At 39.9% G+C, this 19,960-nt stretch overlaps 1 protein-coding gene across 2 annotated transcripts in view; it reads right to left on the reverse strand.

The window, feature by feature from the left end:
• The window catches only part of LOC117972676 (CD166 antigen homolog), a 37,423-nt gene that overhangs the window by 5,907 nt on the left and 11,556 nt on the right, over positions 1-19,960 (reverse strand). For both annotated transcript variants that reach the window (XM_059028189.1, XM_059028188.1), the window contains exons 2-8: positions 3,194-3,300; positions 2,730-2,949; positions 2,137-2,201; positions 1,500-1,587; positions 1,020-1,193; positions 685-809; positions 399-531 (exon numbers count right to left, since the gene is read on the reverse strand). In XM_059028189.1, coding sequence (XP_058884172.1) covers positions 399-531; positions 685-809; positions 1,020-1,193; positions 1,500-1,587; positions 2,137-2,201; positions 2,730-2,949; positions 3,194-3,300 — 912 coding nt within the window. The remainder of the gene's footprint in view (positions 1-398; positions 532-684; positions 810-1,019; positions 1,194-1,499; positions 1,588-2,136; positions 2,202-2,729; positions 2,950-3,193; positions 3,301-19,960) is intronic.

The raw sequence follows: 19,960 nt of genomic DNA on the forward strand, positions 1-19,960 counted from the left end.
TACCGGTCACCAAAACACTTGTTCACCAAGACAAGTTACACACAGTATACATTATATATATATATATATATATATATATATATATATATATATATATATATATATATATATAAGTTCATTCTCATGTGTCTGTAGGTTAATGCAAGGTTACAAACTAGCACAACTGATGGGATTGTTCAGCATATTTTGGTCCAGCTACTACTCCTGGTTTACAGCCCATCTGGAGAAAGCCAAATGAATAACGGAACAGACCTGCTTTCAGTCATTATTCCACAATGTTAGAACACCAAGCCACCCACGCTTTACCCGTATTTAAGTGTGTAGTGGAAACTCTCAAGCATGACACAAAGCTGCTGACAAAGAAAAACTGAAATGACATTTATAAACAAAACACTTACAATGCACTGTGATCGTCGCTGTATCTTTGAGATTTTCGTCATTGAGCAGGGAGCAACTGTAATCTCCCGTCATGTTTCTCGATACACTTTCAATAGTGTAATTGTTAGAATTCTCAACATTTTCTTTCTTATCCTAATAGATAAAAAAAAAAGAAGGTGGTTAAGCTATCTGAAATGAACAGGTGGAAACGTTGCATTCAGCAATATGAGAAGTGCCTAGACTGGAAAGCACGCTCACGGTGATGTCAGAAGCACAGAGCTGCAATGGATTGCAAAGGGAGCTTGCCTTTAAGAAGAATGTGAAGCTGGCTGGTGGGGGACTCCCATCGCCAGAGCATTTCAGAGTGACACTGTCACCCTCTCGGATAGGGCTTGGCGTCAGCACTTCAATTTTGACCTTCTCAGAGGGATCTAGAAGAAAAGAAATGCATTTTAAAAAATAAATAAAAAACAAAATGCAAAACTACAGCCCAGCTATACTGGATTGAGGCAGTCCTCCCACGACTAGAACTGCTCCCCCTATGGCCAGGGGACTGGTACTGTACATAGCGTCTACAAATCATATTGCATCAACATGCTCACACCCTGAGGTGGTACAACAGGCAAACCTGGTCTACTTACAGTAAATGGGAAAAGTCACAGGGCCAGATTCTTGATCTTTGTCCAGAAAGTGCTGGACGTTGCAGGTGAAGTTGGCCCTCACGTCAGTTTTTTGAGCCGCGTACCTCAGCACGGATGTTGTGGTAATAAGCCCAGTAACAGGAGCCTGCATGGCAGTGTCTGATATATCAACAGCTTTACATGAAAGAAAAAATAAATTAAATATGGTAAAAATGAAAGCATCTACTTTACAAAGTTAGTGCCGTTGACAACTGTTAATCAGATTTGTTGAAGTGTTGAAAGTTACGTATTGTACAGTTCAAGTTGGAAAACCTCCCCAGTTGTAACTGCCAAACATTTCAGGTTGTATGTTAAAATGATTCACTTTTCTTTTTATCTTAATGTTATATTAACTACTTAACCATATTATAGAAGATAAAAGCCCAGAACTACATAATAGCAACTCTCTTGCTTAAATAACATTTTAAAAAGCTTTCTTACTTTTACCATCAGACTCCAGAAGAGCTCCATTTCTATACCATGTAGTGTTGCCCTGAGGATTGCCATCCTTTGAAATGCATTTACCGATCTGTCAAAAAAAAAAAACAACAAGCTCCTTACAATTGAGACGAGAGTGATCTGCTATCTGGTATAACGAATAAAGAAAACCCCTTTTCAGGAATATTACATATACAATATTACAGTACAGTCTAAATCCATACGACTGGAAAAGAAATAAAATTTAAAAAAATACTTTCCAGTCAACATGTAGATAAGCACTAGAAAATGTTTGCCAAGCGGATTACCAAACATGGGACGGAATGTTCAAATCAGACAAATTCCATGCTGTGACTAACTTGAATACAGCATGGTACAAGATGGAACGCTGCCCAGGTCAAGCAGGAGACTAAACACACAGCTAGTAAACCGAGCTAGCAACCCACACGGGTGCCAGGATGACAAGGAGTTTACACAACTCTTATAATACAAAAGAGATGACGTTCGGGAGGTGGTCCCTCCCTTATAAATGCTTCCATTATTTCATACAGTATATTGCTACAAAATATTTTTAATGCGTCTTGCTACTTAGCACTGCACATGCAGTTGAAAACAGTAAAACTACTAAACCAAAATTTACCATTTGAAGTTTTCCAACATCCAGATACTTTGGGCTTTCTGTAATCTCAGGTTTGGAAGGTTTCTCTGCATAGAAAAAAAAAATGGACTGAGCAAACCAAAAAACAAATTCTAATAAAAAATATGTTGTATTTAAAAAAATCAAGGATTCCATTTTATTATTATTATTATTATTATTATTATTATTAATTGTATTTTATATTATTAAATTTGGAGGGTACAATGGGGGGGACATTGTTTTACACAATACCTTTCTTCAAGGTTTGCGGGTAACCAAAACCCTTGTTCACTTGTCTTGGTGACCGGTAAACAGCTTAGCCGTGCAGTTTACAGTTAAAAATGGTCTGACTTTAGTTAGCGCTCCCTGGTGGAGTTCGGTTTTTGTATTTTTTAATGAATGAATATACAGGCACCGCCCGGTTATAAATACCTGCCTGCTTAAATCACAGACAGGTGTGTTTCATTATATTAGAGCCAGGCGATTCTGCTGTATTTAGAAGCTGCGGGCAAAAGAAGCTATTTTAAGAAAATGCTTAAAACCAAAATTGAATGTGTTTATATATTAAAACATTGCTCCCCCACCCAGATACTTACTATACACTTTGACATTCACAAGATGCTCAATTACATCGGATGTCGTGGCGACCATGCAATTGAATCTCCTCTGATCCTGAAGGGTTGCATTGTAAACCAGCAATTCATTCTGCTTCCCAATGTCCAATCTACCAACATACTCCGGACTGGCATCAAAGTCTGCTCTGTCCTTCACTATGGACTTTGTGAGGAGCGATTGAGAAGTACCGTCTTTCTGTTCCTGAAACAGATGATCACAGCATGTCATTCTACACCATGATATACGAAGTTCAAGAATAATCAAGGACATTACTTCTAAATACTGCAGGACCATTTAAAAAAAAAAAAAAAAACACACACATTCATTATGAAAACTTCAAAAAGGATTTCACTGGGTTAGCTTTACTTCCAGGCACAGCATTAAGAAGCTGTGGGAATGACTCATGGGAACGTGGATTCCAGAGCATGCTGTGGAAAGCACTTACGTATTTCCATTTCACAAACACCACTCCCTCAGGCAGCTGTTTATTATCATTGCAGGGTACAGTGATTGTTTCTCCATATATTGCAGACACCGTATCAATACCTTCCACTGAAAAAGAGAGAAAAAAGGCTTCATTTTTCGGTTTTAAAAATAAATCACACAAAACACACACACACACACACACACACACACACACACACACACACATTTCAGCACAGGAACAGACATTACCACTAGATATTATAAACTATATGTATACAGTATGTTCTTCATGCCTTGGAGTCACTGTGTAGACACCAGCTAGACAATGGCAAGCTTCCATTGCCAGCTTTTCCTGTGTGTTATGAAAGCTTCTGTATAACTGACGCAAATCTACAGTGAAATTAGATTTTCATCATATTACATTTAGTAGCAGGGAGGCTTCATTACACAGAGGGGAACAAAGAGAATAAAATAAAATGCAATATATTATGCGCCATTAAGCGCTTTTCTCATTTTCAAAATGCTTTCCTTTCTCCCCGAAGTACAATTAAAACTTTCAAGCATGAATCTTAAAACGTTTCAAACTGAACACCTGAGTGCTGCAGTGAAATCATGTGTGCTCACGTTTTATAAATACTCATATGGGAAGCAAATAAACACAGTACATAAAATTTCTCAAAATGAGCAACACAAAAAACTAAGTGGAGCCAGCGTTTGAACAAGCTGGGCTTGCACACGAGTAAAGCAGTATTTCGAAGAGGCACAACGTTCAACTGTTTGCCCGAGTGTGGGAGGCACTCAGGTCAGAACAGTAAGGTTAGCTGTTAATCTGTTTTTTTTTCTCTTCTGCCTTGTTTATGTAATCGCAATGAAAGCCATTGCAAGTTGAATAAGGTCACGCACTTGTGTATCTGACATGTAGATAAATATTCTTACCATATCCCTACAATGACTCTCTCTGTTGTACACTTCCTCCTGTCCCAGGCAATAGCCAGACCCCTACGAGTCGTTACCGTGGTTACAGGACCTCTGCAGCCAAAAACTCCCCCAGTTTTAGGGTGATGAATAGGACAATAAGAGGGCAGGGAAGTGGGGTGCCTGTTAATGTTAAACCACATGCATGGTCAGTTTCTTTTGTTTACCTTGAGGTTCAAATAGTGGTCACCTCTGGGGAATGGGTCCGGTGGTGGGCCCTACATTTCCACACTTTTTATTCTAGAGAATGTTACATAGCAGAAGTCCCCGTATACTCCTCGGTGGGCACTTGGTTTATGCTGAATTCAAGTCAGTTATGCTGAATCAGACACAGTAACTCCCAACAGGGAAGACGATATAAAAAGTTTCCCTGTCTCATTTGTTGAATGTGGCGCTCTGACATCAAAAGAAATATATTCCCAGACACTCGTCAGCTTTTTAAAGGAAGAAGTCTTTGGGAACCGTTGAGCACCTGCTTCACAAATAAAAGTTCAACTCCTGCCTGATCACGCATGATAAGCCAGATCAGACAGCCTCATTGTGCAAAAAGCAATCTTATCAACCACGCATTCAGGTCTGCAAAACAAAATACCCTTTATCCAGGTCACTACATGTAGGAGGAAGATTGCTAACCAAATGATGTTAATATATTTAAAAAAAAAAAAAAAAAAGTTATCTGCTGCAGCTGCTCTATACCAAGTAATGTGAGCGTCTACAAAATGCCATTTATAAAACGAAGCCTCACAATACACTTAAAACGTGTGGAAAAAATATATTTACTAATAATACTGTACTGTTTCATCAGGCAACAGCGTGCAACACCTGCTAGGAAAGTCTGCCAAGGTGCTGAACTGCAGCGTTTGCGTTGCTTACAACAGGCAAAACAATCTGACAAGGAGTTATCAATACTTGGAACAGCAAAGGAAAACAAAATTAAATCATTTAATAGTTTATCATTGGGAAAACTTTGCAGAAGGGGGGGGGGGGGGTGGAAGCCTTGCATTTTTGAAGATTCAAATATTTATAGTCATCTTCCTGGCTTGTTCACATTCCTAACCAAGTTCCCAATCCACACCCATTAATCCCCAGAGTCTGAGGTAATGATATTTATCAGGAGCAAAGCAAGCACTGACACATTTATAACAGATAATGCAGCTAAAATAAGTCAATGCCATTCCCCAAACAGCACTGCGCTCTGAGCGGCGTGGTACTGCACTGAATCGGATGGTTCTGTTTCACGTGAACTTCTAATCTCTGAATGGCTGAGGAATGTGAAGCCTGTCCTTGGAGTAACACTGTGAATCGCAGCACATTGTGTCATTGGAAAAGGAATTCAAATGGGAGCTCAAAAACAGATCTTTCTGAAACACCACCATAGTGCCTGGCAACTTGGAGCAGACAAAGATGCGTGCGAAATGAAGCAGCAGACGGATTTACAGCTGTTGCAAGTACTAATTTGCAGTTTGTCGCCACACAGGAATTTGCAAAGGTTTGCTCACAAAAAAAAGAATGAAATTAACAATTGTTGCTACACCTCAGAAGCGAACATCAAGGATAAATTGATGGCAGATCTGTCAGGAACTCCAGATATGATACAGAACGTGGTGCAAGCAAAGTAGACGGGGACACTCCCCTCTGTGACCCCTCACCTCAGCACTGTTAGAGAGTGCATGCAGGTCAGGTTTATTCAACTAATCCAATACATGTTTAAGACACAAAGTTAAAGTCCAATTGAATGGACTCCAGAGTTTGGCTTTGAAAGGGTTCATATTTTTTACGGGGTGGTCTGTGTTGGACTGAATGCATGAAGGATGATAAGCAAGGCTTCTTTACATTTTCAACATGGAGAGTTTGGACGCACCATTCAGGTTTTCCCCAGTGGTAGCTAGAGAGGAAGACCTGTACACTCTTCTTATTGAGAAAAGAATCAGCTAATCTCTGTTGTCACTAGGCAAATTACTTTGTTTATAGCAAGTGAAACAGCGTTCTACAAATTCACAAAGCAATGTGTGAAAGAATAAAGAGACAGACAGCAACCTGCCAAGACTTATTAAGTGCGAAAACAACTGATCTTCCCAGTGCCTCGCTCCCGACAGGTCAGGGTGGTCTAGAGGCAGAGGGGTGAGAAATACAAATGCACAGTTTCAACTGTGTGCGGAACGTGTTGAACACAGAATTCCCTGAGGATTTTATTTACTTGTTAAAAGCCACAATTTGCACAAAACTGAAACAATTCCACAATATAAATCAATACGCTAATTTGACTATTAAAACTGGCTCCCAAGATTGCACAGCATTCATTTCTTGTTCATACTTGTAACTGCAGTTGTTCCTTTTCAGTACTTCAGTATTCAATATTTGTACATAACATGTACAAATCGAGCCTGGACTAATGTTACACCTTTACAGAAAACAGGGACAAAGGAAAGTAACCTTCTTTGTGCAGTGCTGTACCTCATTCACTAGAATGGCACTTTCCTTGCAAACCACAACGTGGTTTATAAAAGGTACAACCTGTTATTGTTGTGCGCTTCTCTTTGAAAGCACACGTCAAATAACGTTTTAGAAGGCACATTTTATCCAAACACTACCTACGGAAAAACAAGGAACTTGAAGAGAAGCTGCAAATTCCAATTAAACCCCTCACATTTTTATTGCTATATTACACATTTGTTTCCTCATCTTTTGCTTAAAGGGGAATAGCAAACCCACAGTTGTTCCAGACAATGAAAACTGAAGCTGGATTAGGTTTTAAATCCACCTGAATCTCAGGGTGCTAGTAGTCAAAACAAGCTTCGAAACATTTAAATGACAAAAAAACAAGTGTTACTTTAGCATAAAAAAACGGTTGCAATAGCCTGTGATTGCAATTTGCAAATGATCTCTGCTTGCTAACACATGCTGACTCTCTGGGGTGCAAGCACCTGCGTCCTTTACACGCGTGGTTCGGCGGAACTCTCAGGTTTGCAGTTGCTTGTGTCCCCCCGGGACACGCGGCTGTCTGTCTGACACGGGCAGCCCTGGTTATTCCCAACTTACTATGTCTTTTTTTGCCAGAACCATTTTAATCACTTGAACTCCTCTTTTGTCCTGCATGCTACTGTAGTTCGCCAGGTCGGGTAACAGATCTGTTTAGTTAACAAAGGGAGGAGAAGAAGTAATTGGTGTGCACCCTGGCTTGGCAAATTCAACCCCAAGAGCAGATGATGCCGTATCTGGAACCAATATTCCCCCGTTCAATATGTCAGCTTGACAAAGATGCACCCAGAGCTTTAAAACCAGAACACCTGAATGTGCGAAAACACAGATAGCTTTAGGAGAAAAAAAAAAAAAATGTAGTGGGTTCACATTAGAAGATCAACTGGATTTCACATAAATTTTGTTCAAATCAGGTAACCAGATTCATTAGAAAAGAACTCTGCTGCAGTTTACCACAATCCTTTAAAAAAAAAAAAAGATCTGGATTTTTAAAAAGAGTCAAAGTTTTATGGAATTCCCTTGCGGGCTGCAGAGGTCAAAGCCCAGGCTAGGTTGGAGAAAGGGGGGTGTGCCAGACAGTGTGTATACTGTATCGGGTGACCACAGTGTGTTGTGCCGTGCCATCTGCAGTGCCACCCTCCTGGGATCAATCTTTGGGTTCAGCTTGTATTCGAGGAGCAGATATCGGATGCACCACACCCTGTATTATGTTCTCAACACTTGGCGTACAATTGTACATCTTTAAATACAATTCACTCACCATGTGTCCATCGATAAGAAATATCAATACCTATTACACTGTGATAACCATCTGTATTGAAGGGCAGCCACCCGGTTCAGTTCCAATGGGATTTAAAAAAAAACACACACACAAAATGCAGATTCTAGTTCCTAGCTAGATAATTAGTCACCAATGCAAATGCAATAGGCTTGTCATGCCATTTTAAATAGAAATGCTCCATTTAGCCGTTACATCACATCGCATTTCCTGCCAAGGTTATAAATCAGTCGGCTGTCATTGTTGATGCCGTTTGTGTTCTATAGAATAACCAGCTGAACAGGTTGTCAAGGAAATGTTTGCACCATTGAGCAGACACCCATAACCTCACTGACAGCGATCTGAAATTCCAATCGCTCATACCAATGTACTCAATCGAGAGAGATTTTCTTCATCCATGTTTGATATTGCGTATAAAAGACACTAATTGTCAAGAATTCTTATTCTTCTCCATATCAGTCTACATTTAAATTAGAATTTTCTTTTTTTAAGCTAACCTTAAATGGTACAAAAATATTTGGTTTGAACTAGTTTAGTAAAATAAGGCTGAGAACCCCCTGAGTCAGGCGTGTGTGACGCTCTGCTTGTATTATCATGCCACACCAGTGCTTTTAAATTAAAAACTAAAAAGCACTCATTATTACGTGAATAAAAAATACCAGTGTCAGGTATGGTCTAAAACATGAAACACACAAAATCCCTTTTGCAGTTTACTGTAAACGTATAAACAAAGCCCTTACAAACAAAGAAATCCACCTTGAAAACACAAGCCTGTGCAATGTATCTAGCATACCATAGGTGTGAACAGGACTGCTTTGGAACTCCAAAAAAGGCAGTCTGTGTCGCACCGAAGGAAAGACAAAGTCACGAGCACGAAGAGGTATCTGTCTTGGAACGCTTTGTTGGAGATAAGAGACACAGCTGAAAGGTGGAACTGTAGGAACACGGAACAGTGGCTCATAGCTTTCTGGTCACCAAAGTGTTACTAATAGCTATCCATGCGCACAGATATCAGAAGCTTTTTGATTGCTTTTTTTTTTTTTTTTTAGTTTTTTGTTGTTGGTATGTGTGGGAGGGGTGCACATTATCTTAGTTCTATTTTAATAAAGATTAGATTACAGGTTAAGAGACCACTGTGGAATGGTCTAGATTAGAACATAGTTCTCCCGTTTACTTGTCAATGTTTACATCCAATGGACGCCTTGTTCTGCTACAGGGAGATAACTGACAGTTATTTTCGTTCCATGAATACCAGTTTAATAAAGAGAAGCTAATAGGGTTTCCCCTCAAAGCGTTAGTCATGAAAACACCTGGAAAAAACAACCTCACAGAGATCGTGCAGAAGTCCTGTAGAGCTACTTCAATTTAAAAAAGGTGATAAAACTCTATCACAAACTGTCTAATATTTGCGATTAAGGTTCATGGCAGAGTGCTTTGAATAGAAAACACTATTAAAGGATAACACTATGTAACACAATTTTTGAGGCATAAGCAATTAGGAAATAACACTTACTACCCAGGAACAAATAAAATAAAATAAAAATTGTTACACAGTGTAATAGCAGCAAATGAATAAGTCTTGCTTTTCTTTATTAAATTGTGTGAATGAAAATTGCCACTTCCCTTAACATACATTTATTTATATATATATATATATATATATATATATATATATATATATATATATATATACATATACATATACATATACATATATATATATATATATACACACATTATATATATATACACACACACACACACACACACACACACACTACGTTTGTACTACAGTGCTCCCCCTTTATAAGGTGGCCCTTTATACCGCGGAACAGGTTATGAGGCTGTACAGTCATGGCTTCCATTTGCCCAATAATGCCATTAAACTAACACTAGCAGTCTCGTTATAAGGCGGAACACAAATAGCACGGTCTCTTTACGCAGAGAGACCGCAGTGCTTACAAAGGTACCGCGAAATGTTCCCGGCAGGACAACTGAGGAAGTCAGCACCTCTGGTCACTTTTTTAAAGTAACAAAAACGCTTATTCACTGCCAAACATGAACTACTTTAGATGTGCAAGGACTACAGTATACGATACTGACCTTAAGGTTAGGGTTTCGGTGTAGGGAGAGGATTATTCATTGTTTTATAAACAATAACATGATCAGAGTGCAGTGTCCTGACAGGAGAATTTTGTGTTACCTTTGTAAGGACAGCCCTGACTACAGTGTTAAAGGGGGGAGCACTGTAATTTAAATTTGACACTTGGGCAGTAATCCAATTACATTACAGTGAAGCAGAAAATATAAAATGTTCCAGATCAGCAGTTGATCTTGAAAATAAAACCAGGTTCGTTGGGCTCCAAGTCCTTTAGCGCCGACCATCAGGTAACCCTACCTCCTGGGTGAACACATATCAACATACTGAAAGGCATTTTGACATCTCAATGTTAAATTGCCTTTTGTCATCTCAGTGTTAAAGCTGGTTAGTGAAGTACAATATGTGACATGCCAACGAGGACGAACAGGATTGATACCTTTTCAGCTTTGCAACACCCCAGTGTACACACAACGACACACCTCTTCAGGACAGGTCCTGCTGGTTTCAAGCCAATATAAACACAGTAACTCGATGGCTGTTGTCTGCTTTTGTACCTCACGACACAGCACACCACTACATAGTAATTAAGAGAAACTGTGTCGCCAGCTTATTCTGCATGACATGAAGTCTAGCCTGATATTGAGCAAGCATGCCTACCTAGTAACAAAAGACCATTGTACTGAAGGCATTGTGTACTCAGGTACACATGAATTACAACAGAAAATTGAGGTTAAAAGAAGTGCACGCATTGTTTAGTAACTAACCAAAAAGCCATCTTTTAGATCCGAGGACACCTACTGTGTAACCATCCAGCCCAAGACTGTCACAGCCCAGTCAAATTGCATTCTGAAAAGTCTACAGCTATGGTCAAAAGGTTTGCATTACCTACAATTTTAGGACTGAGACAATTTATTAAAAGAAGAATCTTTTATTTACCATCAAGTAATTAGAGAAACTACAAAAATCAACCAGAAGGAAGCCACAACATCAGTACGATATTTCAATTCTTGGCAGTTTTTCATTAAAATTCTAATTCTATGGGACGATGCAAAACTAGCTATATATGTAGCTTCTGCTGGTAAGCTGGCACTTCTAACAGAGGCCGGGAAAACACTGAAGCAAATCCAGTACTCCCAAACGTTATCGAACAAGGCCAGTTACTGACATGCGGTTGCAACAAAACACCACCTATTCTTGTTTTGGGACAAGCTGTCTGAAAGTTTTTAGAAGGAAGGGACAAACAAGTCCCAATGGAGATTTACAAACCCTCTTTCGACAGTGGAATTTAAAGTGAAAAAAGTGTTTTCTTTTTCTTTCAAAGTGGCCCAGGAATGCAACAGTCACTCTCCTATGCATACCCATAACTGCCAGCTTTTCATTGTGCAAATCACTAAACAGGTGCTGCAGTTCCAACATCCTGACTCCCTGGCATTTAAACAAAAGCTTCAAGCCCAGCAATCATCGCATTACAGTCCAAATCACCCCTATGTAAACACATGGAGGAAACATGCTTAATGGAGTACTTCACATCTAAAAAAAATAATATGGGGAAGTGCACTACATAGTAAAAAGAAAGTTTACAGTGTCTGAATTTAAAGCTATGCAATTCCCACTTTGTATGAAAATGTAACCTCAAAGGGCAGAGAGGTAAACACACACACACTCACGTTAGCAGAAAGGTATGAGGAAGAGGCCTGAAATGGCCCTTTGTTAATCATTTCAAATAAAGCTGTGACTAGCCTCACAAGAAACGGTAGGTAGCTGGATATATATTGTCTAGAGTACAGGTTGTTTTTTTCAAATAGGGAGTGGTGTTCCAGTTTCTCAAGCACACTGAAGTACTATATTGTTCCTCCTGAGCCAATAAGGTAGCCATGACAAACACAAATCTCTGTGTGCTAAAGTGCGGGCAGTAAAATGGTTTACAGGAAGAGATAAAATAGTTACATCCGGGGGAGGAATGCACATTCTTAAATGGACTAGTAACAACTGGCATAATTGGTCCAAAAGGGCAGGATGTTTAAAGATTGTTCACCCTCCCCAGACTGGCAATGCAGAATGAATCATACCTTCCCCACCCCAACCCATCCTGAAAATTAGAGGGGGGGTTGACTGGACACAGGCTTTACAGTTCATAGATTACGAATCGCATCTGTCACATTAAAAATAAGTGCTTTGCAAATCAAGCCCATTAAGTTCTAAATAATGCATGTGTTAGGAGGGAGGGGGAAGGAGACATACCCCAGAGAAAAACCCATTATGCTTCCAAAGATCATTTAAGGAGGTCTTGACAGGATGTACAGTACAGCAAACCGCACAGCACAGACTTTGCTTCATATACTGAATTCATCCCTTCCTCTAATGAACTGCCATTACCGGGGATATGCAAGACCATTTGCGGAAGAGAAATGAATCAATAATAAAAGAAACAGCCTAGGGAGCTGAACTCATTCGAATTTCAAAGCCACAGGTAGAAAAATAGTTTCATTTCCCCAGCAGCTGCTGCTTTCCTTGCTAAAATGATTAGAACTGTTTTGTAACACAATATTGGACATAAAACAACCTATCCATCATTGTAATGCTTTACATCCAGTCTGTCCCTGCTGCTAGTGCCTTGATGCACAATCATAACATCTATATTCCTGCTCTCCACACACCTTAAAAGCACACTCGCATACCATTCAAGGTCTAATGGTTCAAACTAAACGATTTCCGTTCGTTACCGCGTGGTTTGTGTTTGTTCAAATGCTTTCACAGCAATACAGTCACGTATCTGCGTATCCGGTCTGAAGTAGAGTAGGGATCTATTTCCCACTGTGGTGCAATGATTTTTTATTTTTTTTTTAATTCAATCACTGAACCAGTTTCACATTATGCGCTTGAAATCCTTTTAAGTAATGCAATGACACATAGTCTCAACTTCTGATAAGGCCAACTCTCTGTGAGCTGGTCAGGGTTCAGGATGCGCCAGGCAATCACGTCCACCATGTCCTTGCTTATCTATTGCTCAGTATTTGCAATAGCTTAAGATTATACAACTCTCTCATCAATAAAATCGTCCCTATAGGTAGTAGTCAAAGTCAGTACTAAACAAAAAAAAAGGTAATAATTAACCTGCACAAATCTTTCAAAACCACCACCATAAATGATGTATTTAGTTTGAGAAGTCATTGTTGTTACAGATTTGTGGCCCCTCCCCCCCTTTTTTTATTTACATAAAATGGTTCCTCCACAAAAGCTACCCTTTATAGTCAGCCAACCCTCTAATTTCAGAAACAGGTGGCGAAACTATAGCATCATTTTAATCTCGCCTCCAGCATTTCTTTGTTGACATGTATCCTGTCAAGTCTTCTGTGGTTTCTCTCTCTCCAAATGCTTGTTTCACCACCAAAATATGTACACTCCATCTTCACCATCCATCCCCAATCACTCAATATGGATTTTAACCAGAAAAGTGAACATAAGAAATCCAGACACTTATATTAAGCAGCATGGACATTTTCTTCGTTGCGTGCCCTTCCCTACCTTGCATTAGCTCTGTAACGCTAGAACACCCTGCCAGCTTTCATACAACAAATTAAACTCCTGCTGCTATTCAGTTCTGATAAGATGCTGAGCTTGTTTTCTGTTCTTGTTCAAATTAAACTTTGGGTGAAAACAAATGTAACGAGACTGTTAGACAGCCAGCTGAAGTGGTTTAAAAGGTACCCACAAACTAGTATTGGTTTGTGCTTGTTTATTTATAAAAGGATTATGTGTGTGCGTGCGTGAGTGAGAGAGAGAAAGAGTCAATTTTGTCAATTTTAAAACCAAGCTTTACACTCCCTGTGACTTTACAGTCAGCAGGAATTAACCCCTTATTTTTTGGAAGCTGCATCATCACGGCTCGGAACCATCTTTCCGATTTTATACACTTCACCGTCTATCACTCCAAAAGGAAGACGTACAAAATATTGTTCATAAAAACACTCAGGCAGGTTATACGGTTGAAAACAACAAAAAGTGGATTATGTTTTTAATTAGGTTAACAAAAGCATTTTTACTGTATCTCACCAAAGCCACCCGTGTGCCAATGTGCCAGAAATGATATCAAGAAAACTGAATGCAAAGGATATCCTGTGTGTGCTTCCAGATTTTCCTGCTAGTCTACAGCAGCACAGTAACTTGTATCTGGAAACTGGCATAGAGATTACAGACACATTGTCTAAGATTTGTAGGGTACAGAAAATACTTTCTTACTGGATGAGCTGTCAAACCTGTCTGCTCTTGGTGACACAGATTTCAAATTAGGCGACAGTATTTCTGAATTGCACCTGCCTTGCACAATACAGAAGATCTGTTCAAGCTTCACCCCAACCCTCCTTATTACCAACCTGTGCACTAGATCAGCCTAATGCCACAAACAGGGCTGATCAACGAGATACTTGTATACCTAGAGCAAAGAAAGTGCTGCATAGTCAGCTAACTGCCACTCAACAGTTTGGCACACATGTAAATGCAGCGCCTGAACGACAGACTCTGCTTTTGGGCAACATCCACACCACCTGCTTTTGTAAATCAGAGGGTCTGGGTCTTAACCTCTCAGTGAAATAAATAGAATTACATATATATTTATATCCAGCTTGTTTACAACAGGATTAAGTTTGAGTACTCTGGAAAGCGACAGAGCCCAAGAGAGACAGCAAATGACTTCTGCATAGAGACGGAACTTGTACGGACATGGTGAAGCAGCACAGAGGGTTCACAGGTGTGTACAGGTGTGCAATCAATCTGCCGGGCTGCACAGACTATTTAAATTTCTGGAACTCGCAGCCACAGTATTACCAAAACAAGTTTCAATGCCTTGGTCTAAACTGCGTTTGGCCAAGGTATTGCTACCACACAAACAGAAATTACAAGCTTTATATTTTTTCCTGGAAAAGGATGGAAGGAGGTCCACTATGTTTGATAACCACGATCCAGGGGCCAAACCTCGCTTGACTGGATTTGTCAATCTTAACCCATTACTGCATGGAGCAGGTTGTAGGATAGCAACACCTTCTACTTCCACCTTCTACTTCCCAGTTTGCCATGAAAATCATTAGTAACACATTTTATAAATACAGCACTGCAACAAAACCAGACTCTTCCACTTTAGAATTGGTTTCCTTGGATTATTTTTAAAGTCAACGTTTGTTTCCGTCCCAGTCCTGCATTCAGAGCAGCGGATGGACTTCGCACGCACACTTGAACACCTGTATAGTATCTAGAGTCCCAATACATGACATCATCGTCTCCAGCATCCAATCACTTGAAAGTAAAATTTAAAAAGCACTTGGAGCAGCAAGCCGATTGGATTGAATGTTTTGGCACCAGCAAGTCTAGTCTGATGCTTATCTGACTGCACAAAGTCACAGGAGTATAATCAGCTGCTGCAAATAATTCAAATCTGAAAGCTAACCAAGTAGGGGCGGAACAGACATGTCTCTGAGTCACTAGCATCACCTTTACTGCTGCTTTGAGCTTGTACACGAGAGCCAAAAAGAAAACAATGGAGCATGGTAAGATTCAGGTAAAAGCCACAACCATTTATCTAGTTGTTGCCTCCTATATGAATTGTCTGCCAACAAACAGCTAGCCATTTTAACACGAATTACACCCAGTATTTAATTGTCTCTAGCCATGCATGGATCCTCTGTGGTAACTTGCATTGGGCTCCATGACGAGTTATTTCCCACAAAGCGGAATTCTTCCCACTTTCTAAACAGACATAGTATACAGACAGCTCCTTTCCAGACGTCTGTAAATCCAGGAGAACCTTCCTAATCACTAAACACAACAAAGTTCTATTGGGTGGCAACAGTGTTTTGCTTTGGCTCAGATCCAAAAAAAAGTTATCAGAACATCTGTATGGGATTGACTTTGTGAAGGTGTGAAGCGAATCAACTTTTTTTCCCCAGTTGGCAGCAAATTCCTTCTTTTCTAAATTGCTGTACACAGTCATCACAAACAGCATCAGATAAAAGGAAAGCACATAGTCCAGCCCCACACACATTGAAACAATAGATACACGGTCACTTCCTGATGAGACTCAAATTGTTCATTTTTAAAAAGCATTGCATCCAAAAGGGCTAAGACAAGGACAACAACAAAGGTAACCTGGGGCCCCAGTTACACTAAATGATCCATCTGCTTTTCACATGCGTGGTGAACTTGTAACTGATCCTGTTTTTTTTAAATCACAACTAGTAGGACAGGCTGTTAGCAGCCTATTCATCCGTTTTGTGCACTGGCTGCCAAAGTGCAACCAGGAGACAGGTGTAGCAGATGCTCGCTACAGAAGCCCTGTGTTCACAAGGCCTACCATGAGTGGGCCTTGCACTTCCCAGAACAGAGCCCTTTGTTCAGGCAGCGTCTGTGCTGTCCCGTGCAGCAAGTGTTGCACCAGAGTGCTCAGACCTCACTGTAGCCTGACTGAAGACGCAAAGAAACTGAAACTTTGACCCGACACTCCCAGTTCCTCTTTCCTACTGATGACTTTCCTCTTTCAAGTCGTGCGTATCTTACCATTTGAACAAAAAAAAGGAAAGGAACACAAATAAGGCAGAAGTCATTTGGCCGACAAAGTTTCTGACAGCTCAAACCAAGTCAGTACTCTTTAAACAGAGAGCTTGAACAGTTTGAAATCCTTACTCTAGTCATTTTATACCATTTTAACACCATTTGCTGTTCATAATAGTAAAAAAAAAAGCACACCTCAGTTGGAGGTGCTGAAAATCTTTTGGTAAAATTCTGCCAGCAGACTAATGGTCCTACAGGTTACTGAGCCATTCACTCAAACACTGCAAGACACTCCATGGAGAGCAGAGAGATAGATCCTCTGAATGGTGAGGCCATATTTTACACAACAGGGCCTTTCACCCCCCCCACCCCCACCCCCCACCCCCCAAAGCAAAACACAAAAAAATGGTCATGTTGCAATGCAGACAAAATACTGTAAAAACCTTTGTATAGGTCTATTTTCTAGGTATTTAGGGGGTCCTAAAAAGGGGGAGCGACTTATACACCGGTGTGACCTATAGGCTTTTTCCTGAAATTGTTGTCTCAAAAAAGCTGGGTGCGACTTATACAATGGTTTTTACGGTAAGCATAAACTTCAGGTTTTCAGGTTGGAATTGGTACTACAGCTATGGCTAAAAGTTTTGCATCACGCTATAGAATTAACTAATGTTGCTTCATAAAGTCGAATGGAACCTGCTGAATAACGTTATGTTAACATATTTAATTACATACCGCTTTGTAGTTTTCCCCCATATAAAAACGGACAATCTAACATGAAATATTGTATTCCTATAATGGCTTCCGGTACACTTTTGTGATATTAATTTAGTAGTTTCTTTGATATTAATGATGTTAAATAAAAGATCTAATTTTTTTTTAAAATTTTTTTTTAAAATGAATGTCTCAATCCTAAAATCCTAGGTGTGCAAAACATTTGGCCATAACTATATATTGCTACTGTACATAAATTATCCACATGCTTTCTGGTAATCAACACAAATACCAAGCATTCTGTGCAAGTCATGCTGTGACATGACTGCCTTGTATAAAAAAACATGCACAGGTTATAATCACTGACTTTACACCGACTCTGACTCAAAAATGCCAATCCTCTGTTCCACTTGTGAGAACTGACAGGCTTCGGGCTACAGCTACTCAAGTTTGGCAGAGCATAAAACATTCGCAATGCCAGAAAGAATGCCGACGGAACAATCACATGTACAATTTCTCTCCTATCACCACATCAAATCGGTCATCTTTTCCTTTATGTTTCATATAGAAAAGATCCAGACTTATCTGTTGCACGGCAGCTGTAAACTGTAAGCTTCATGTTAAGAGACAGCGTACTGAACTTTGCTCAGGGACAACCCCATTCACTTACAGAAATGATCTCCTTTGATTGCACGTTGGTATTTCAGTGGGAATACGAGGGAAGTGATTAACTCACAGCTATTGTTAAACTATGACTCGGATTCCAGGCTTATGAGCCATATTACACCCCTCTACTGCATAACCACGTTTTGTGTGACTCAACGCACTGCACCATCCGTTGAAATAGATCCTAAAAAATTTGCCACAGGCAAAAAGTATCCTAATACATCCACTTCTTTCCAGACAATAAAAGCTTCCCTCCTCAATGTTACTATTCATCCATCTTAACAAATAACACTATCTGTTAACTCAGTTAAAATCTGTGCAGTTGTAGTATCAAATCTTCAAGCACAGCTTTGACGCGAACACAGAATCAGCTCAACCATAAAATGCTAAAACCAGTCGCTGTGCACAAGCTGTCTTCAAGCATAAACATGTTTCCACTTAGAAATGTGCGCTTGCAAATGGTGGGTGCATCACAAAACATAACCCAACGCTGCGATCGTTTACAGCTTGATCTATTGCTCCTGCCACAATTGATTACGGCAAACCAGACCTTTAGAGGATAGCTTCAAGTCAGGCTCCACTTCCAACATTGCAATTTCAGAGCAAGAGTCACAAAGGCCTGCACGCCTCTTATGCAGCAAGACAAAAAACAAACAACGTCCATGTATATTGTATAGCTAAATTCTCAAATATGTGTAAGAAAAATGTAACGTGGGTGTGCTTGATAAGAGGGTTGAGCAATGCGAACACACCTTCAACTAGATGATGGTTTCCACTGCTCCACCACCTTTACCTTTGAAGGCTAAAGGCACTGGTATTTCTGGATCAACTACAAACACAGACGATCAACCACAAGGACTTAGCCCAAATCCAGTTACTTGAAGAAAATAAAAAAAGAGTCATAAAAAAAGGAACATGATTTTACCTTTTTAGGTGAGATTAGCCCAGGGGATTGAACCTGTGTTTAATCTGACACTTCTACAGAGAGTCAGATTCCCCGGCCACTGTAGTCTTCTCGATTCCCACAAAAGACTTTGATGAAGTTAGACATGCCGAAGGCTATGCGTTATTCAAGCTATCATCGTTCAGGGGTTTTTGTGTGTTAACGTGTCAGTACTTTGTCCTGAAAATCCCTTCTTCTGAATGCATGAGTAATTATTCTTACCGGTAATTAAACATTATAGGAAGTGGAGGGGGGAGGGGGGGGGGGGGGGGGGGTGCTCCTCAAGCATGTGTGCAATCTACAAAGTCAAAAACAGATCTGAAGGGCTCCTGTTGGGAAATAATGGATGAAAGTGTTGGAGAAAGAACAGAAGGATGCACATTCAGAGTCTACCTGAGGGATAACCTGCCTGCACTCCATTCATCAACACTGGTCTGGAGGGCCACTGAGGTTCACTTTCACAGAAGGACATACAATTCAACCTTGTGGACATTAATGATCCCACCAGACCGGATTCAGAGGCGGTGTGCAGTACTGCCTGTAGCGGCCTAAACTGGTCAAACATCTTTTTTTCATGAAAACATGTACTCCACACCAACCAATGCAAATAGATTCTCAGATGAAAACAGACGTGATGCACCTTCACATGAATACATTTAAAAGAAACAAATAGATGGTGGTTAGGTTAGACCAACAAGATTAGCATGCAACTGATCATAAAGTCAGCACTGTGGAGCAGGGTGTAGCAGGCCAATGCATGCGAGGATTATAGACTTCAATCTGCAGGTGCACAGGAAAAATGGGGGTGAATCAATGAGTATAAACTGACAAAGTTAAACTGGGTAAAATGGTGACCAAACAAGATGTTGGCAAGACCTTCTTAAAAGGAACAATTAAACAAAGTTATTTTTTATAGAATACGACTCTTCTGCAATAGTGCATTTACCAGCCAATATATTGTGTGGTTCACTGGGCATCGCTTGGTTAATTAAAAAAAAAAAAAATTAAAAAATAAGCAGTTTCCAAAAGTTTCCACTCCAGCAGTGTCAGTCAGTTCCATTTACATTTTATTTCAAGTTTGAAAAGTGGAATG

This window comes from Acipenser ruthenus, chromosome 8 (genome assembly GCF_902713425.1).
Source record: "Acipenser ruthenus chromosome 8, fAciRut3.2 maternal haplotype, whole genome shotgun sequence".
Taxonomy (NCBI): Eukaryota; Metazoa; Chordata; class Actinopteri; order Acipenseriformes; family Acipenseridae; genus Acipenser; species Acipenser ruthenus.